Source organism: Pteropus medius, unplaced genomic scaffold (assembly GCF_902729225.1).
Source record: "Pteropus medius unplaced genomic scaffold, Ma_sr-lr_union100, whole genome shotgun sequence".
Lineage (NCBI taxonomy): Eukaryota > Metazoa > Chordata > Mammalia > Chiroptera > Pteropodidae > Pteropus > Pteropus medius.
This window is the reverse complement of record NW_024349803.1, coordinates 26,195,429-26,212,275: the sequence shown is the minus strand read 5'-3', so window position 1 is coordinate 26,212,275 and position 16,847 is coordinate 26,195,429. Positions and strand designations below refer to the sequence as shown.

At 55.8% G+C, this 16,847-nt stretch overlaps 1 protein-coding gene across 1 annotated transcript in view; it reads right to left on the bottom strand.

Annotated features, from left to right (window-relative positions):
* CNTN3 (contactin 3) overlaps positions 1-10,174 on the bottom strand; it is a 78,641-nt gene extending 68,467 nt beyond the window's left edge. The window contains exons 1-3 of the mRNA XM_039837971.1: positions 10,080-10,174; positions 9,492-9,623; positions 4,821-4,947 (exon numbers count right to left, since the gene is read on the bottom strand). Of these exons, the coding sequence (XP_039693905.1) occupies positions 4,821-4,947; positions 9,492-9,546 (182 nt within the window). The 5' untranslated portion in view covers positions 9,547-9,623; positions 10,080-10,174. The remainder of the gene's footprint in view (positions 1-4,820; positions 4,948-9,491; positions 9,624-10,079) is intronic.
* Positions 10,175-16,847: the final 6,673 nt, after the last annotated feature.

Here is a 16,847-nt window from a genome sequence, read left to right as displayed (position 1 = left end):
GTGTTTGTGTGCATGCGTGTGCCGTCCCGCCTCCCCGGAGACTCTAGTTTGTTCTGGCAGTTGTCCGTCACTCTGCTCTGAAGAGGCCACACTACAGACAGCCACCGGGAACGTCCCCTTAGGCCCAGGGAGAAGAACGTGGCCTGTTGTTGTTTCTCCTCACCCCGCTCAAAACCACGCGAGGAACAAAAATCCCGAAGCGCGTCCTGCCGCCTCCCACGGCTCAGCGCCCCCCGGCGCCAACCGCGGACGCGGCCGCTATGTTTTTATTCCCCGTTTTCCTGACACCATCGGAGCCTCTGAGGACACAAATAGGGAACATGCCCTTTTCCACAGCTGCTGGCCTGGAGTGTCAGCGGCCACCTTTGTCACCTCACAAATTTCCGTCTATAATGGAGCCAACACAGAGGGACCAACCCAACCTTAAGAGGGTCCTGTGAACCGCCATGGGCTGCTGGCCCGTGACCCCGCCGGCCAGTGCCGGTGCGAGGCGTGGCCTAAGCCCAGCTCCCCGTCGGCTGGTTTCCTCCGTCACCTTCCATCATGTGGCTCCGCCACTGAGCGTCCACTACCTGCTAGGCATTAGGGATGGCAGGTGCAGAACGCGCAGCGTCCACCTGCGCGGCAGCCCCTTTGACTCTGGTAAGCTCTGGGATAAAGCCAGGCACGGGTGCGATGGCAGGACCCCGGGAGAGCTCGGAACCGTGCTGGGGATGGCCACAGGCCTCGCCAGGAGACGCGGCACCAGCAAGTTTAAAACGCCCACAGGGGACGATGTCTGCCTGCACCCGGCTCGGCACTATGGACCGTCATCACTCCAACCACGGGAGCCCTTGCTCTTGGTGGCCGACTGTGGGCGTAGGGACAGAGCTCGCCCTGAAGTCAGCCTGGAAGGAGCTGAGCTTGAGGGCGGTCGGCGAGAGGGTGGCGTTTCCTTAAGGCCTGAGAGACTCCAGCACACTGGCACATCTAACACGGTGACAACTTCATGTGAGGGAAAGTCACACGCCATCAAAACCACGTGTAAGTATGTCACACGACTATGCAGCCTGCACACCATGCCAGATACCACAGACACGCCATACCTGCTGCACGCCTGTTCCACACGTGGCCTGTGTGAGCACACATGCACACTGTACAGCATGCGTCACGTGTGCACGGCCCCACAGATTGTGTGTACCTGTGTGCCCGCGTGTATATGTGCGTGTGCATGTATGTGTGTGTGCATTGTGCACGTGTATGTGTACGTGCATGTGCGTATGTGCACGCGTGTACCTATGTGCAGACAGCAAACAGCCCGAGACGTCCCCTCCTCGCCCTCGTGCGGGGGCGCCCTGAGCTGACTTGGGAGACCAGCAGGGGCGGCCTGAGTCCCCGGTACAGGGCCCACGCCCCAGGGGGACGGTCCGGGGGTCTGCGCTCCGCACGGCATGGGCCCCGCACGCCGACGCCCGCGAGTCCTCCCGCGGTGCTTCGGTGACACAGCCTGGGGCGTGGCGTCTGGTGGCAGGGCACGTGCAGGGGGAGCTGAGGGTGCAGCCAGTGGGGGGCGCTGTCCCCGGAGTTTCTGCAGCACATGGGCCCCTCCGAGCTCCCACGCAGCAGCGTCGGCCACGTGTTGCCACGGGCCCCTGAACGAGGCTACTGCGACTAAGCGCCCGGGGCCACCTCTGGCCCCCAGCCGCCACGCTGGACAGCACGGCGCCACCTCGAGCTGCACTGAATGCAGCGGACGCAGCCGTATGGGCTGCGCTCGGCGTCGGGACCTGTTTGCTGTGTCCTGCTCCACGAGGGACAGGGGGTCAGAGTGAAGGGTCCGGAGAGGGGACAGCTGACCGGCACGGCCTCTGGAACAGCCCCCGTCACGGGGCCAGGGTGTGCGGACGGTGACGGCTGGTTCGCGCTCAGCCCCCGCTGCGCCCACTCGGTCCCGGGGCGGGCCCCCTCCGCGGCTCCGCGCCCCGTTGGCCCTGCCACGCTGTGCCCGCCGAGCACAGACACGACGTCCCTGTGATGACAGAAGGCTCAGGATAAGTGACCCCAGACCCTCCTCTGCGGGGTCCTTTGGTGAGCGGAGGGCGGGCACGCGCAACCTCGCGGGAAGTCGAGGAAAATCCCTCCCGTGTGAGGAGGCGGCGGCGCTTCCTCGGGCCACCTCGGCGTCACCAGCGACGACGAGGAGTGAATGCGATGAGCCGTGCACCACAGCCGCCGGCCGCGGCAGGGAGCACACAAGCCCCCAATGACCCGACACCAGCGGTTCCTCCCGAGGACGTCTGCGCGCTGGGGTTTCTCACGTGGCCAGCTCCGTAAACCGAGCGGGTGACGCCCGCGTCCGCGAGCCGGGCTGGGCTTTCCACGGGCGTGCGGGCCCCCGGCGTGGTCTGGACGTCAGCGACGTGCTCGGCTCCCGCTGGCTGCGGTTTCCCCGATCCCCCAATCTTCCTGCTTGGCGACGATCCCTGGATCCACGCGCCTACCCACCCGCCTGCCGGCTCGTGTTTACAGACACTTAGAAGAACACAGCCTTTCTCTTCATGTAGAAACAGCCGCATACCTTTTTCATATCCTCCATGTCGTCACATAATATTCGCCTGTGATTTTTAAAGGCAAATAAAAACACGAATAAACAAGCATATCTCCTTTAGAACATTTATAAAGAATGCAGAATATTACCTGGTTGACTGTTAAAGTCAAAAGCCGGGGGAAAAAATCAGGCCATAAATGAAGGTGGTGTCTGAGTAAAGTTATAACTAAAACCCGCATTATTTTATGCCTCGTCTGCTCACCAGAACCACCTGTTTCTTATGCCGACGGCATGTAATGGGATGTTGCTTGTTATAGGAAAGGCTAATATTTTCACAGTAAAAAGAGGTTCACTGTGCTTTTTTAACATCGCAATTTCTAGGGACTGTAAACCTTTAAGTGAAATTTTATATTGGTTAGAAGTCTTAACGGCAGAAAATCCTTACAGCTACAATTAAAATGTTGGCTCCCTTTGGCCACAAAACAAATATTTTAATACCTAGCATGTTATATGTCTTCATCTGCCAGACTTAAAATTGATATACCAATTTAAGTCACACATTTAGTGTCAGTTAAGGACCTTATTTAAATTTAAATGTATAACATCCCAGGCCACGTAATAAAATATAGTAAGTACTGTGCAAATGGCAGAATTTCTTCGTAAATGTTTTGTAAATGTCATCAGCATGTTTAAATGCTTACTCTCTGGCATTACAGCGGAGACCTGGCATACAAAGAAAGATCGACAGCAAGAGGCTGGCTGGATTTCTAAACTCAACACTTCTTGCTGTTTGATAAAACTTTCCAAACATAATTAACCTGTTCATTTAGAAACATACTCCTGCGTGACGAAATCTTGTACCTTGACAATGTGGCAGCTGAACACATTCATCATCAAATTATTCAGAAGATAAATGCCAACTGACAACAGAAAAACAGCCCACACACGAGCCAGTCATTCATCAGATTCTTCATCATATTTGCTGTCAGGTCTAACGGGATCATCTTCGATTTCAGGGAGAAACAAATGGATGCATTTTAAAAAGTGTTAGAATGTCCTATGAAAATACTGGAAAAAATTCTGGGATAACGTCCTATCAAGTTGGTACGTTCATCTTTCTCCCAAAGCAGAAAATATTTCCAGATGTTGCACGTGCTTGAGTCTGATTAATGACACTGGGTCATAAGATACATCTTCTTGTATTTTAATCATTTATTACACTTTTCGTATTCGTAGTCTATGGAGAGGAAAGGCAGAGAGTAAACCATCACCCCACTGGTTCCGACCCGCACCCCGGGCCTGGTGCACAGGATGCTGCCAGAGACCGACCTGGATTTCTCCAGGTGTGAAGCACAGAGGTCCACCTTCCAGCCCTGGGCGGGCCCACCGAGCACGGCTGTGGGCGTCTCCTGTTTACACGGATTGAAGGGACCAGAGATGCCAATGACCCGCGTTACCAGTCTGGACACTCAGAATTTTATTATGAACGAAGGCCGAAGTCTGCAGGTTACATGAAAGGGTTTGCCGAGAGTTTCGAGGCCGATGCTCACGTGCGCCCAGCGCCTCCGGCCCGTCTCGTAGCCGTGAGGACGGCACATGCGACTTACACGTAACTCATCCTTCGCCCCAGCCCCTCTGAGCGTGTTCGTCTCGAGTCATTTAGTAACGTAAACAGCCACGCCACCCGAGTGACTCCACCCTCCCCAAAATGCTCACAGTTACGTTAAGGGGATGGGACTCCAGACTTTTGTTGTTTTCCTCAGACCTTCCTGTGATGTGTGAAGGTTTTCAGTGAACAGGCGTTATTTACATAATCTGAAGAATATATACTTTCCCACAAAAAATCCTAGTAAGTCCAACACGCCGTTTCTTCAATACTAAGTAAAAGGATCTCACTAAGAATGTATTTTATTCTCCTATTCGTGACAGTAAAGCAAGGACAGGTGCTGAAGCATCTTTTTGTTTAATCTGTGATTTCTAAAGACCTTTGGGACACACTCGATTTCACTCCCCAAAGTGGATGTGTTCCCAACGACAGCACGCGAGTCCAGTCCGCACACTGAGCTGCACCGTCAAGCAATAAAAAACGCCACACGTTCTTCACCCAGAACCTGATGTGAAGTGAACGGAACCGCCTGGTCCAGATGCCGTGCCTAAGCCTCGGGTCTGCTGAGCACAGCGCCCGGCCGCGGTCGTATACGTTTCCCCTGGTGGCACAAACACACCGAAGCACACAAATCCACAACCGCCCTCCACCTGTCCCTCACATGAGTTTGCGAGGCTCCCGTCGTACCTGTAGCGAGGTGGAGGGCTGCCTCTGGCTTCGCAGCTGAGGGTGACCTTCTGACCGCCCAAGCCCATGGGGACGATGCTGCTGCTGGGCTCTGTGACGAACACGGGGCCTTGCGAGGGCAGCTCACCTACGGGAAACATCCAGAAACATCCGTGATGAGTACGTGATGAGAACGAAGGCCCGCAACGCGTGCCGGCTCCTTCAACGGAGGGGCTTCCGGCCACAGCGACCCTGACACACGGAGGGGCTTCCGGCCATAGTCCCCCCCACCCGCAACACCAGCATCAGCGAGCCCCACGCAGCGACTCCAGGACGATGACGCAGAAGCGTTTCCCCAGAAGCCAGACGACCCGAGGCGTCGGTCCTGAGAATGCGAAGCCACCGCAGCCAGGCTTCCCGCCGTGAGCCCCTGCGCCAAACCACGGCAGAATCCAGCCGGTGACACGAGGGTCACCTTCGCTGCGACTCGGCCACGCACGAGAACCTGACGCGGAGAAAGTCCGTGTGTTGTCTGCACTGAACACTCCGACCACGTGGCAGGGTTTTCATTTTATAAACAGCAAACTGAAGAGAAGGACACGGTGAACACGCGTCGTGGAGGTGGGTGAGGAACCTGAACGTGGAGGACGCACACACACACGCACATGCACACACGCACACACGTGCTCATACACCCATGTACACAGGCACCCCCACACGTGTACATTCAGATGCACACATGTGCAACCACACTGCCCATGTAGCCCTGTACACACTCACACACATGTACATTCAGATGCACACACGCACGTGTACACACAGCCCTGCACACATGTTCACACACATGTATTCAGATGCGCACACATGTAACATGTGCACACACCACATGTGTAGCTCTGCACATGCTCACACATGTGCACAGATGCACACACATGCAACATGTGTGCACTCCACATGCAGCCCTGCGCTCACACACGCTCACACACCGTCACACACGGAGGGTTCCGAGAGTTACATGAACGATCCAGTAATTTCTCACGTTGCTTCTCATTTGCCCCAGTTAAATGCGTCTTTATCGTGACCTGCTGCAGACACGGTGTGTCCCGTGGCGGTGGCCCTCCCTGTGCCCTGGATCACGGTGGCACGTCTGCTCCACCCTGTTCTCCGTCTCGTCCGACACGACATGCAGGAAGGACAAACAGGTAAGAACTGCCTGCCACTCTTCTGGTGAAATCAAGGCGCCCCCATTAGTGACTCGTTTGGGATCCTGCTGGGCAGGCAGGTGTCAGAAAACCTTTATAAAAAGGTCAGATTTCTGCTTTATAAACGTCTAGAGCGGAGCACTGCTGTCCGACGGCAACGTAATACAAACCCCACACGCGGTATTTTACATTCTCTGGTAGCCGCACTGAAGAGACGAAATTAATTTTAGAAATGTTTTTACTCAACGAAATACTCCTAAGATATTATGAATTCAGCACTTAGACAAATTAACACCGAGACGCGCAGAGACTGACAAGGTTACTGGGCCCCGTGGGCCGCGCTCAACTCGTAGCTGGAAGGAGCCACGTCTAGGTCCCTGCGCTTCCGGGAGGGGTGAGCTGAGCGCGGCACGGGGCACGGCGAGGGGGGGCACGGCGAGGGGGCCCCCGCCACCGACGACGCGCGTTATTCCTTTCGCTGCCACCACCAGCTTCTTCGCAGAATGCTGCGGCGACCTCATCTCTCCGCTTTCGACCTCGGTCTCTGGCCCTGAAATGTTTTTGTTTTTTGTGTTTTTTTGACAGCAGCTCCGTAAGACACAATGTAACGTCAGGACCCATCAGACATCCTAGGATGCCGGCTGCACAAGGCTGGGACACAGCCCCTCTGCTCACTGTTGTCACCGGGGCCCGGAGGCCCCTCGTGGGTAGACACACTGACACGCTCCGCCCACCCCGTCCTAAACCCTAACTCGATCCAATAGAAATGCTGACCCTGGGCACTAACCTGACCATCGCCCCAGTCCTCTGCAGTGCCCTGCGGCTCGAGAAATTCCCCTGGTGTGGACAGAGGTGACGTGCTCCGCTGCGAGGTGACAGAGCCCCGACATCCTCCTCGACCCTTTTTTCTCATGCGCCACACACACCGGCCACAGACCCTCGTGAGGTTGCCGTCCAGCGCGGGGCAGCGGCCCTGCTCCCTGGGGGCCACCACGGCCGTCCCCACCTGATGGAGCCTCTGGTGCCCGCCGGCCTCCGCGGCCCGCTCACAACGCGCTAGCGAGAACCTTGCCAGCATCCAGCCGGGGCACAGCCGCCTCCGCTACACCCGCCCGCGCTCCCGAGCGCCCGGAGCCAAGGCCGAGCGTGTGCCACGATTCTCGGGGCCCCTCGCCCCACACGCCCCCTGCCTGTTCCCTCCGAGCTCTGGCCCACGACTCCCGCACCCCGATCGCGCTGGCCCTGCGTCCCCCATCCCAGAGTCAGCTCGTGCCCCTCCACGTCGTCCTCCCAGGGAGGGCTGACCGGCGACCGTCAGCGCGGGCCCCGCACGCTCGCCCTGCTCTGCCTTTTCCCTCCCTGCGGCACCATCATCTCCTGACTCAGCGTCACTTTCCACCCCATCGTGACGTGACGCGAACCCCGAGGACCAAAGCGCTCTGTCCGTTTTCATCCCTGGTGTGTGATGGTAACAAACACCTGTAAGAACAAAACAAGCCTGGAGCTGCCGAGGAAGAGCTGTCGGCCCGTCTCAGCACCAACCCCCGGCCCGTCTCAGCGCAACCCCCGGCCCGCGCGTCTCAGCACCAACCCCGTGCGTCTCAGCACCAACCCGGCCGTCTCCGGCGCCAACCGGCCGATCTCAGCACCACTCCCGACCCCGTCTCAGCACCAACCCCGGCCCGTCTCTCAGCGCCCAGCCCCCCGGCCGTCTCGGCGCACCAACCCCCGGCCCGTCTCAGCACCAACTCCCAGCCCGTCTCAGCACCAACCCCCGGCCCTCTGCTGCGGGGATGTGGGGGGTGTGTGTGCAGAGACAGGGATAAAAATGCACAAAGGGGCAATGACGTTAAATGCGGGAAGATAATTATGAACGCTGCATCTGAGTTCGTATCTCTGGCTGAAAACTCCTTCACACAATGGTTCCGCTTGCCGTTTATCATGAGATCATTCCTCTATCATCGACAGATTTTTAACTTTAATATATGAAACAATGACCCAATGTTGGCTAATAGAACATCACGCTCGCAAGCCAGGCTTTGCATAGATCCGGAAGGAGCACCGACGCTCAGAACACAAAGTGCTGTCTGAAGTCAATACTCTTTAGCCAAATTCCTCCCCGTATCATAAGGGTCGCCGGTTCTCCGGTAACACTACGTTTATCCCGTCCGATTAACCATCCTCCCTCACCAGCGCTTACAGATTTCCCAGCACGTCTAGAGTCGGAGCTGACCTTTAAGCTTTTTAATAAAGCTTAGTATTTTAGTAAAACGAATACGGCTTTATCCGAAAATCTGTTCATAAATATGTAGAACATGTCTCAAAAATGCTAAAAACTAGTTAATACGATCTGCACATAGTGTACAATCACAAATTAAAACGTTACACTTTGGGAAAACTGGTCTCCTTAGCTTCCTGAGCATGTCTTCCTGTTCCCGACGACGTGGGCGCTTCACGGTCGCTTCTTAAAGCTGCTGTTGTGAACGACACGCTCCCTTTCACCTGCTCTTTCTACTACGGGACTGAATTTGAAACTTTGTAAATGAAGAAAATAACCCAAGCTACACACATTTCGTTTTGCTATCTGTACTGGTCTTTCTCCAAAGACGATTTAAAACAGCAGAAATGTGAAAATAATCACTTCTTTTCCCCTCTGTGCTTGACCAGTAGCAGTCAGAGAAAATGTCTGAGGAACAAAACTGAGGTATCTCAGGGGAAAACTCGTTAAAAAATTTATATTAAAATTTGGAGGTTTTCATTTCATTTACATATTTGAAGAATATCGAACGTCAGATACGAGCTCGAAAGTCTGCTCCAGGACACGCGTCTTCGGACGGCACCTGCTTCGCCGGCCAGCGACTCTGCCTTGTAATCGGCTGCGTGTGTCACTTTATTTTTTAAAAGCCTCTCTCTTACTTATCCACTCTTCGGAAAGCAAAACGAAACAAACTAAAAGGAAACACATCAAATCGTTTATAAAAGTTGCTTTTGTACGATGGATGTGTGGAAAATTATTCTTTTTCTCTCCACTTTGTTCTAAACTTTACACTTTCCAAAGTAACAAATAAAAGCCTATTTTTATTTTCAGAGCCTCAAATAAGTTATTTGCTAGAAAGAAAAAAGTATTGTTTGAAGATTAGACGTGAAAATAGCGACATCTTTAAAATTTACGTTCTCCCTTTACACTACAGATTATAACTTTTAGTTCCTTTTGGAAAAAAGAAGTTATGAATTAACATGCTCAACTTCTAATTAGCTCATAGCACTGCAGGCCACCTGCACAGTAAGGTGTGGGAATAGCAACGTGTCAACATGAGGGGTGGTATGAGAACCCAGGAACCAGGAGAGAGAATTAAGAGTTTTCTTTCTGGAAAAAAAAAAAAGGATGTTTTTCTTTGCTACTGCTGGGGTATTATTTTGACATTTAAAAATTATTTAATGTGACTCGAGCTCAGTACTGACCCCGACTTAAAATGCCACTCGTCCTTACCTCCGAGGCAGCCCACGACCGAGAGCAGGAGCAGCTGTCTCCACGGCAACGTCATCCTCGGCGGCGGCAGCGGGCGGGGTCCCCAGCCAGCCTGCGACCACAGCACGCGGCGTCTCCAGTGAACCCAGTAATCTGTAAAATGCACGTACGTAGAAGTTAAACTCGAAAAAGTGAGTTGTTTCAAAAAACAGGTTTTCTTCTTTTCATAAAGCTGTATGCCACTCAAAATCCTCACATGAAATGAATCATTTCTGATGCCAAAGAGAAGATGTATGAAATGCAGATACTTAAAAAAAAAAACATGTTACGCAGCTGACAGAGAGAAGTAGCACCGCAAAATCAGAAATCTTCACCCTGCTACAGTGTTAAACATCAATATATTAAACAGCAAAATATTTGCCACATAATAATTACAGCAAATAAAATAAAACCCTGAGATGCTAACTTTTCTCATTTTCTCTAATGATCACATTTTTGTAAAACTAAGAGTCGAATAAGCAGCTTTTCTGAAGTGCTGTGTTTCCTGCCCCTGAACCTATCACAGGAAATAGAAATTATAAACAGTGCTCCCCGTTCACCTCAGCCTACTGTTTCAGAGACGGGTGGAGAAAGCCTCCGGTGATACATGCTGCCTGGACCGGATCAGAACCTCTCACAGTGGACACTGCTCCGTCCGCCAGTCCTGCAGATGAAACTATTTTCTTAAATGTGGGATCCGACGTGTGATGTGATGTAGTTGGTCAGAAATATATTGTGTCCCAGATAATCGTTTCAAAACTGACACTATGCCAGCGTCCACGTCATGTTCTGAAAACCACGTACAGAGCCAGTCACACTTACAGCCACGCATCCGTCCTCGGTCCCCGGCCGCCTCGCACAGGTCCTCGGGGCGGGAACCCGGAGACTGCTGCTCCCGGAGCTGCGGGGAGCGGCTGACGCCACCGTGGGCTCTGGGGCCGCGTCTCACCAGCCCGCCGCGGCGGAGGGCGGGCCGCAGGCTGGCACCCTCGCATGCAAACGCTGCGAAATGAGTTCAAGGGCGAGCAGTTTATGCGGCAGGGCAAGGGCGGGAACGGCCGTGGCTGGGGCAGCACGAGACGGGGGCGGAGGAGGCACAAAGCCGCCCGGACTGTGAAGTGCAGGACTTGAGGCGCCCACCACCCCCGTCAGGGGCAGGGGAGCTGAGGCGTCTCACGGCACCCCGTCGTCACTGCAGGGAGTGGCACTTCCAGCTTCTTGTCACAGGCAGCCACGTGACTCCAGGGAAAGAGAGGCAGCTGGGGCTCCGGGGGGTGCAGGCACGGGACCACGCACGGGCCCCCGTGTGTCCGCCGCGCCGGGTCCAGGGCACCAAGGCTCTGCGCAGCCACCTCCTGCAGCAGCCGGGCCCGGGGGCCGATGACCCGCGCCTCGGGTGCACACACAAGTACAGGCTCCCTCAGCAACCACACCTCTCAAGCCTTCCTGGTGCTCCAGCTCCTCGACTGGGCTGGACACTTTCAACGCCCAGCCCTCCTTCCCGCTCCTCTGCTCAGCAGGTGGCCCAGTCTGTGTCCAAGGCCATTCTCAACTATGAACCCGGGTGACAGCTAAGTCATTCTGGACAAACGTAAAACTGAGAAGCCACACCCACCATCGCCTCCTCTGAGCACGAGAAAACTGCAGACCAGACACCATAAGAAGCTGACACGCATGCACGCACACACACATCAAAGACATCACTATCACACACTATTATATGTATCATAATATCATTGAAAGACATATGCAGTGCGGTTGGCCCACCAGCTGAACGCATCACACGCCACAAGACACACACATGCTCAGCGCACACGCGACACATCACCTACCATTACGCGCTGCGACACACGCATTACATATGCACACACATGCACACGCTGCGACACACATTACGCATCGCGTACACATATGCACACATGCACACGCGACACACCTATGCATTATCACTGACACTAGTGCTGCCATATATATACACATGCACAATATACAGTGATGTGCTTGCATGCACATGCACACACGTGTGCATGCATGTGTGCACACACTAGCACATGTAGACACCAGAGCACACCATGCACACTAGCACACACACGCACACTAGTGCACACATCACACAACACACAAATACAACCACACACATGTGCACACATGCACATGCATGCACACTACACATGCGCGCACACACACACGTAACAGACATGACAGAATTTTAACTTTCACACAATTACAATGGCAATCAGTCATAAAGGGCCCGGGGACAGAGCAGCAGAAACACGACACCGGATGTGTCAGACACTCGTGGAAAGCTAGGGAGCATGTGCAAGGCCAACTGGGGCCAAGGGGTACGTCCCGGGCACAGGAGACGCTTGACCGAATGGGCGTCTGCTCTGAGGATGCAGAGCACCCAGGCTGTGCACCACATCCAGCTGGAAAAGAAGTTGCTAATAACGAAAGACTTGGACAGAACAGGCCACTGGAATTTTCCAGGAAAAAAGGACAAATCACAGCAAAGGAGCCGGTAGTAAAAGCGCCATAACCGTGATTACAAAGCACCCCAGACACGTGGGGTTTCGCTCCGTGTCACACGGAGCACAGAAAGCGCACCCTGCGTCCTGACACCGTGTCAGACACCCACGGACGGGGCAAGGAGATGCTGGGTGGCAGCTCTGCCGGCTGAGCGGGGCCATGCGCCTCCGTCACTGGTCACTCAGCGCTCTCCACGCCCCATGTGCTTCCCCCAGGGGTGGCCTCCCGAGCCTCAAGGATGACGAGGATGTCAAGTGCAGCGGGAAAGTCCGCGCCCACAGACACGTGTCTGGCCGGGGACCGAGGCGAGTCCCGGTTGGGGACCTCCCTGTGCGTGACAGCCGTCCAGGCCTTAACAGGCAGCAACGTACAGAGCACGACTTCCCAACAAGGCAGCCGAGGCCACGAGCATGTCAGTCACAAGCATGAGCACAGGCGTCCTGACGTCTTGTTGAAAACTGCTTTGCCCCGTGAGCATTTACTGAGCACCCACTGATGCTGGGCGGTGGGGTGGGGTCAGGCCATCAGGTCACAAGCTGGCGGGCAGGACACGACTGAATGATGACGAAGGCGGGGTGCACTGGCCCGTGAGGGTGGGACAGGGGGAGACGCCCTGTGGAAGCGTCAGCGGGACAGCCTCCGGGAGGCTCGGCCTCCGAGGAGACGAGGGAGATGGAGGGAGGCAGGGCCGGCCCGGGCGGGCGCGCGTGCAGGGCGAGCGGGCAGGACGGCGCCCGGCCCCACTGCAGACAACCCCAGTGCGGTCGTGACCTGGTCACAGCCTGCTGAGTCGCCCCCGTCCCAGCCACCTCATCTCCCAGGCTGCTCCAGAGCCCCCCACCTCGGTCCACCACGTAAAGCAGGGGCCCCAACCCCTGGTCTGTGGACTGGTACCGGTCCGGGCCTGTTAGGAGCCGGGCCGCACAGCAGGAGGTGAGCGGCAGGTGGGTGAGCGAAGCTCCATCTGTGTCTGCGGCCGCTCCCAGCACCGGCATCACCGCCTCAGCCCCGCCTCAGGTCGTCAGGCATTAGATGCTCACAGGAGAACCGGTCCCCGGTACCAGACAGGTTGGGGACTGTTGACCAACAGAGTCAACGCCTGGCTCGGCAGGGGACCTCTAGAATCCCCCTCCAGCCCACGTCGCTTCTGACTGGTCAGTGCCCGTGGCCTGCTGCTGGTCAGACACTGTGGCAAAGGCCCAGTGAGGGCGATTCCCTTGGCTTATTGCAATAACAGGATGAAGACGGATGAGCCGGCTGGCAGACGGCCGAGCGAGCGCGGTGGGAATGCGGCCGCAGACGGACGACGGGGTTGCCCTGCCCCCCGAGTCTGGCCAGAGCATTGGTCTCGGGATAAAGCCCTTTGAAAAGTCGCTGCAATTTTAACTAGGGGTTGACAGGCCTGGATTTGCAACAGGCATTCAAATCAGGCACATTATAATCTGTATCACACTTAAAAGGACGAAAAGAAAACACATTAAACCAATTTCATTCTTGCCTCAAACCCATAGAAATCAGAGGTCAGAAAATACTAGGTAAACTGTCTGATATTAGGAAAAAAATACGTATATTCTAAAATTCGTAAATACGCACACACAGGCACATGCTGTATAAAATCTGAAGATGAAAAGTAACCCCATTCACGAGTATTATATTTAAAAATTACATTACTCGTTTTTCATTACTGCTAAGTAGGGCACTGACTTTACAAATAAAGGAGGCAATTAATACAATGACGATCTGGCTTCTCCGCATTGCCAAGCACAGGCACAGAGAGAAGGGGCACATGGAAGCTCGTCCCACGTCTGAAATCACCGAGCTAAAATAATTACAAAGGAAGAAGCCACTGAAGCAAGACAAATACACATCAAAATGTCAGAAAGAACATCCTACTAGCCGCAGGAATATTTTAACTCAAGGAAAAGAGAGATACCCTTTAGAATTTCCTCTGCCAACAGAAATTTGCATCTGAGGGCCAATGCTTAATATATTCGCAACACGTTCCTCATGGCAGTCTTTAAATAGCTCCCGAATTTCGTACGTATTGACAACCATCCTCTCTATTCTTAATGTCAGCTAAGCTAAAAAAAAAAAAAAAAAAGCCAGTCCTTGGACTCAAAACCAAAAACGCCCTGAAGAGTTCCTGGCTGCTCTAAGAGACCACATGTGGTTTCTGTCACGTTCATTACGAAGTTGCTACTGATTATAGAGCACGAAACATCAATGTCAATTCGCAATCTTGAGAGCACGTGGTCAACCGTGAACGCAGCCTTCATACGCGCTCAGAGCTTCTTTACGCAGTGGGACGTTTGGGGGGGGTTGGTTTAGTTGGGCTTCATTTCTGTTGGATGACCAGGTCCCTAAGCGTGCTCACTCCTTCTCGCCTTCAGAGACAAATGTGACAGCAGCCTTGTTCAGAAGGACTGCCCAGCAAAGTCACGCCCACAAAGTCACCTCCCTCAGGGACCGGAGGCACAAAGCCATTCACGAATGTACACCGTTCTCGACCTCGACACACCCCCCACGCCCCACAGAAACCCCGACCAGGTTAGGGAGTAGGCACAGTAAGATCTCAGGTATGAGTGGACAGAGGCTTGGTGGCTAGGCACTGTTTTCAGTCTTCTGGAATGTACGTACGAAGTCACCACCATAGGCCATGTGACAGTGAGTCCAGCAACCCGATGAGACCGTACCACCAGCCAGGTCAGACTCGGGCGTCATGCGGCCACTTGTCCGGCCGTTCACTCTGCAAATGCACGTGATCCGCTCCGCACAGACCCCGCCTCTCCTGCTGGAAGTGGACCAGCAGGGGTGACGTTTATACCGTCACTGGCCCCCGAGAGTCTTGACGATGCCCCTCTGCAGTTCACAGGCGGGCCAAGTGCAGGGGGGGACAGGGTGTGACGTCACCGTCACACTGGCAGAAAGGGGGCCGGTGCCGGAAGGCGTGACGGAGCAGCGGACGACGTGTGTTCTGTTCCGCGGTGCGGGCACGTCGCGGCTGCCGCCCCGCTGGGTCTTCCCGCGGTCTCTGCCGTCGGGGGTGGGGGCGGGGGCGGGAGCCTCGCGTGCTCACTGCGGCCGGCGTCAGCCCGCGAAACACGGCCGGACGTGCGGGGACGCCGCGTGCCGTCTGCAGAGCCGCTGGACCTGTCCTCGACGCTGAGGACGTTGCGGCTGCTCCGCCAGACGAAGTCACAAACCCGCCTCTCCACGGGTCCCCTCTTCACCGCAGTGCGAGCGGGCGGGAGGACACGGCTGCCGAGCCCGGCCACCGGTTCCCGCTTCGGAACGCCAGGCGAAGTGCCAGCTCTGCTCACAGCACTGAGCGGCGGCTCCGCTCCAGCACGTGCGCCTCAGACCGCCGTGCCACCGCCGCCGTGGGGACCAGAGCCTGGAGCGTTTCAGGACAGCGCTTTGTTCTGGGCAAGACCGCGTTTCAGGAAAGCCGCAGCATGTGGGGACGGGCTCCTCGCCGCGGGAGACACTGGCACTGCCTGGCGCCTTCCACGCGGCCAGAGCCAGGTGCTCCTCCGGGGCGGCTTCTTCCAAGTTCACGTTTCCGCTGCAAAGAACCTCGCCCTCCGTGAGGGACTGGACGGCGGGCCTCGCCGCCTTTCGTGATGACGGGAAACCAAAACGGTGAGCAAACGCCACGACGTGTCCCCGAATAATCAGGGAGCGAAGGGAACGAAGACAGAGTTCCACAATCACCACGGCCACGGGGCTCGTTCCTCCTCAGACGGGAGAAGCCTGCAGACCCGGCGGCACGCAGGGGCCACCGTGCCCTGCCCGAGTCTGGAGGACAGCGTGATGACGGTCCTGCTGACATGGCACACGTTCCCACCTGCGGAGCACTCGGAGCCTGCCTGGCCCACGTTAACGCTACCGTCTGCCACTTTATCTACCCGGAGCCCGCTGTGCCGGGCTGTGGCTCCACGTCGGGCGCAAAGGGACGCCCCTGGCCGTGTATTTAATTAGAATTTAAAAATAGCTCAACAACATAATCCGATCGAAATGTTTTTTCTACGAAGACGATCTGCCCTTGACCAGGAAGTGAACTGGGCGGGAACGTGGTGATCGTAAGTCTCACCACGTGCCCGGGCTGTGTCGACGCCCACCCTCACGGCGGCCCGGCTGTTCGCACCCCCGATCTTTAGATAAAGAAACGGAGACACAGACGAAGCAAGAAATGTGCCCAGGACAGATGAGGCAGAAGCTGTGCCCTTCCAACAAGATCCCACAGCAGCTCCACGGCAAGCTCGGGCGGCTGGGTCACCGGGGGACATGCACGTGGCCTGATACCCTACGTGTGCTTCAAAGCGTGTGCTGATGTAACTGACCACAGGACCTAGTTGCGTAAGTGACGGTATGCTAAGTACCTTTAAGTGTTTGAGAAATTAAATGTGCTCTGTAAGGGGGGGGCGGACTACTGGGGTGACATGCGTCTGCTCCATTCCACGCACACGTGGGCCCGCGGGGACGCACGGGCCCTGCCAGGCCTGAGCTACGGGACGCGGCTCCTCTGCCTGGGCCTGGAGCGAGCCCCTCGGACGTGCGCACGGAGCCGCAGGTGCAGGTGCAGAGCGGCGTGCGAGGCGTGGGATCGGCTGCCCGTTCTCGGCACGCAGCCGGGGCGGGAAGGGCCACGCACTCGCGCGAGGACAGAGGTCAAGGACGAGCCCCTCTGCACGTCCCCGTCTGACCTCTCCGCCGTGCGTGCCCTGGCTTCTGTACACAAGGCCGCTGAGGTGGAGCAAGGCCACCCGCATGCCTGGCGCTCCCAGTGTGCCCCTTGTGGTCACTGTCCTG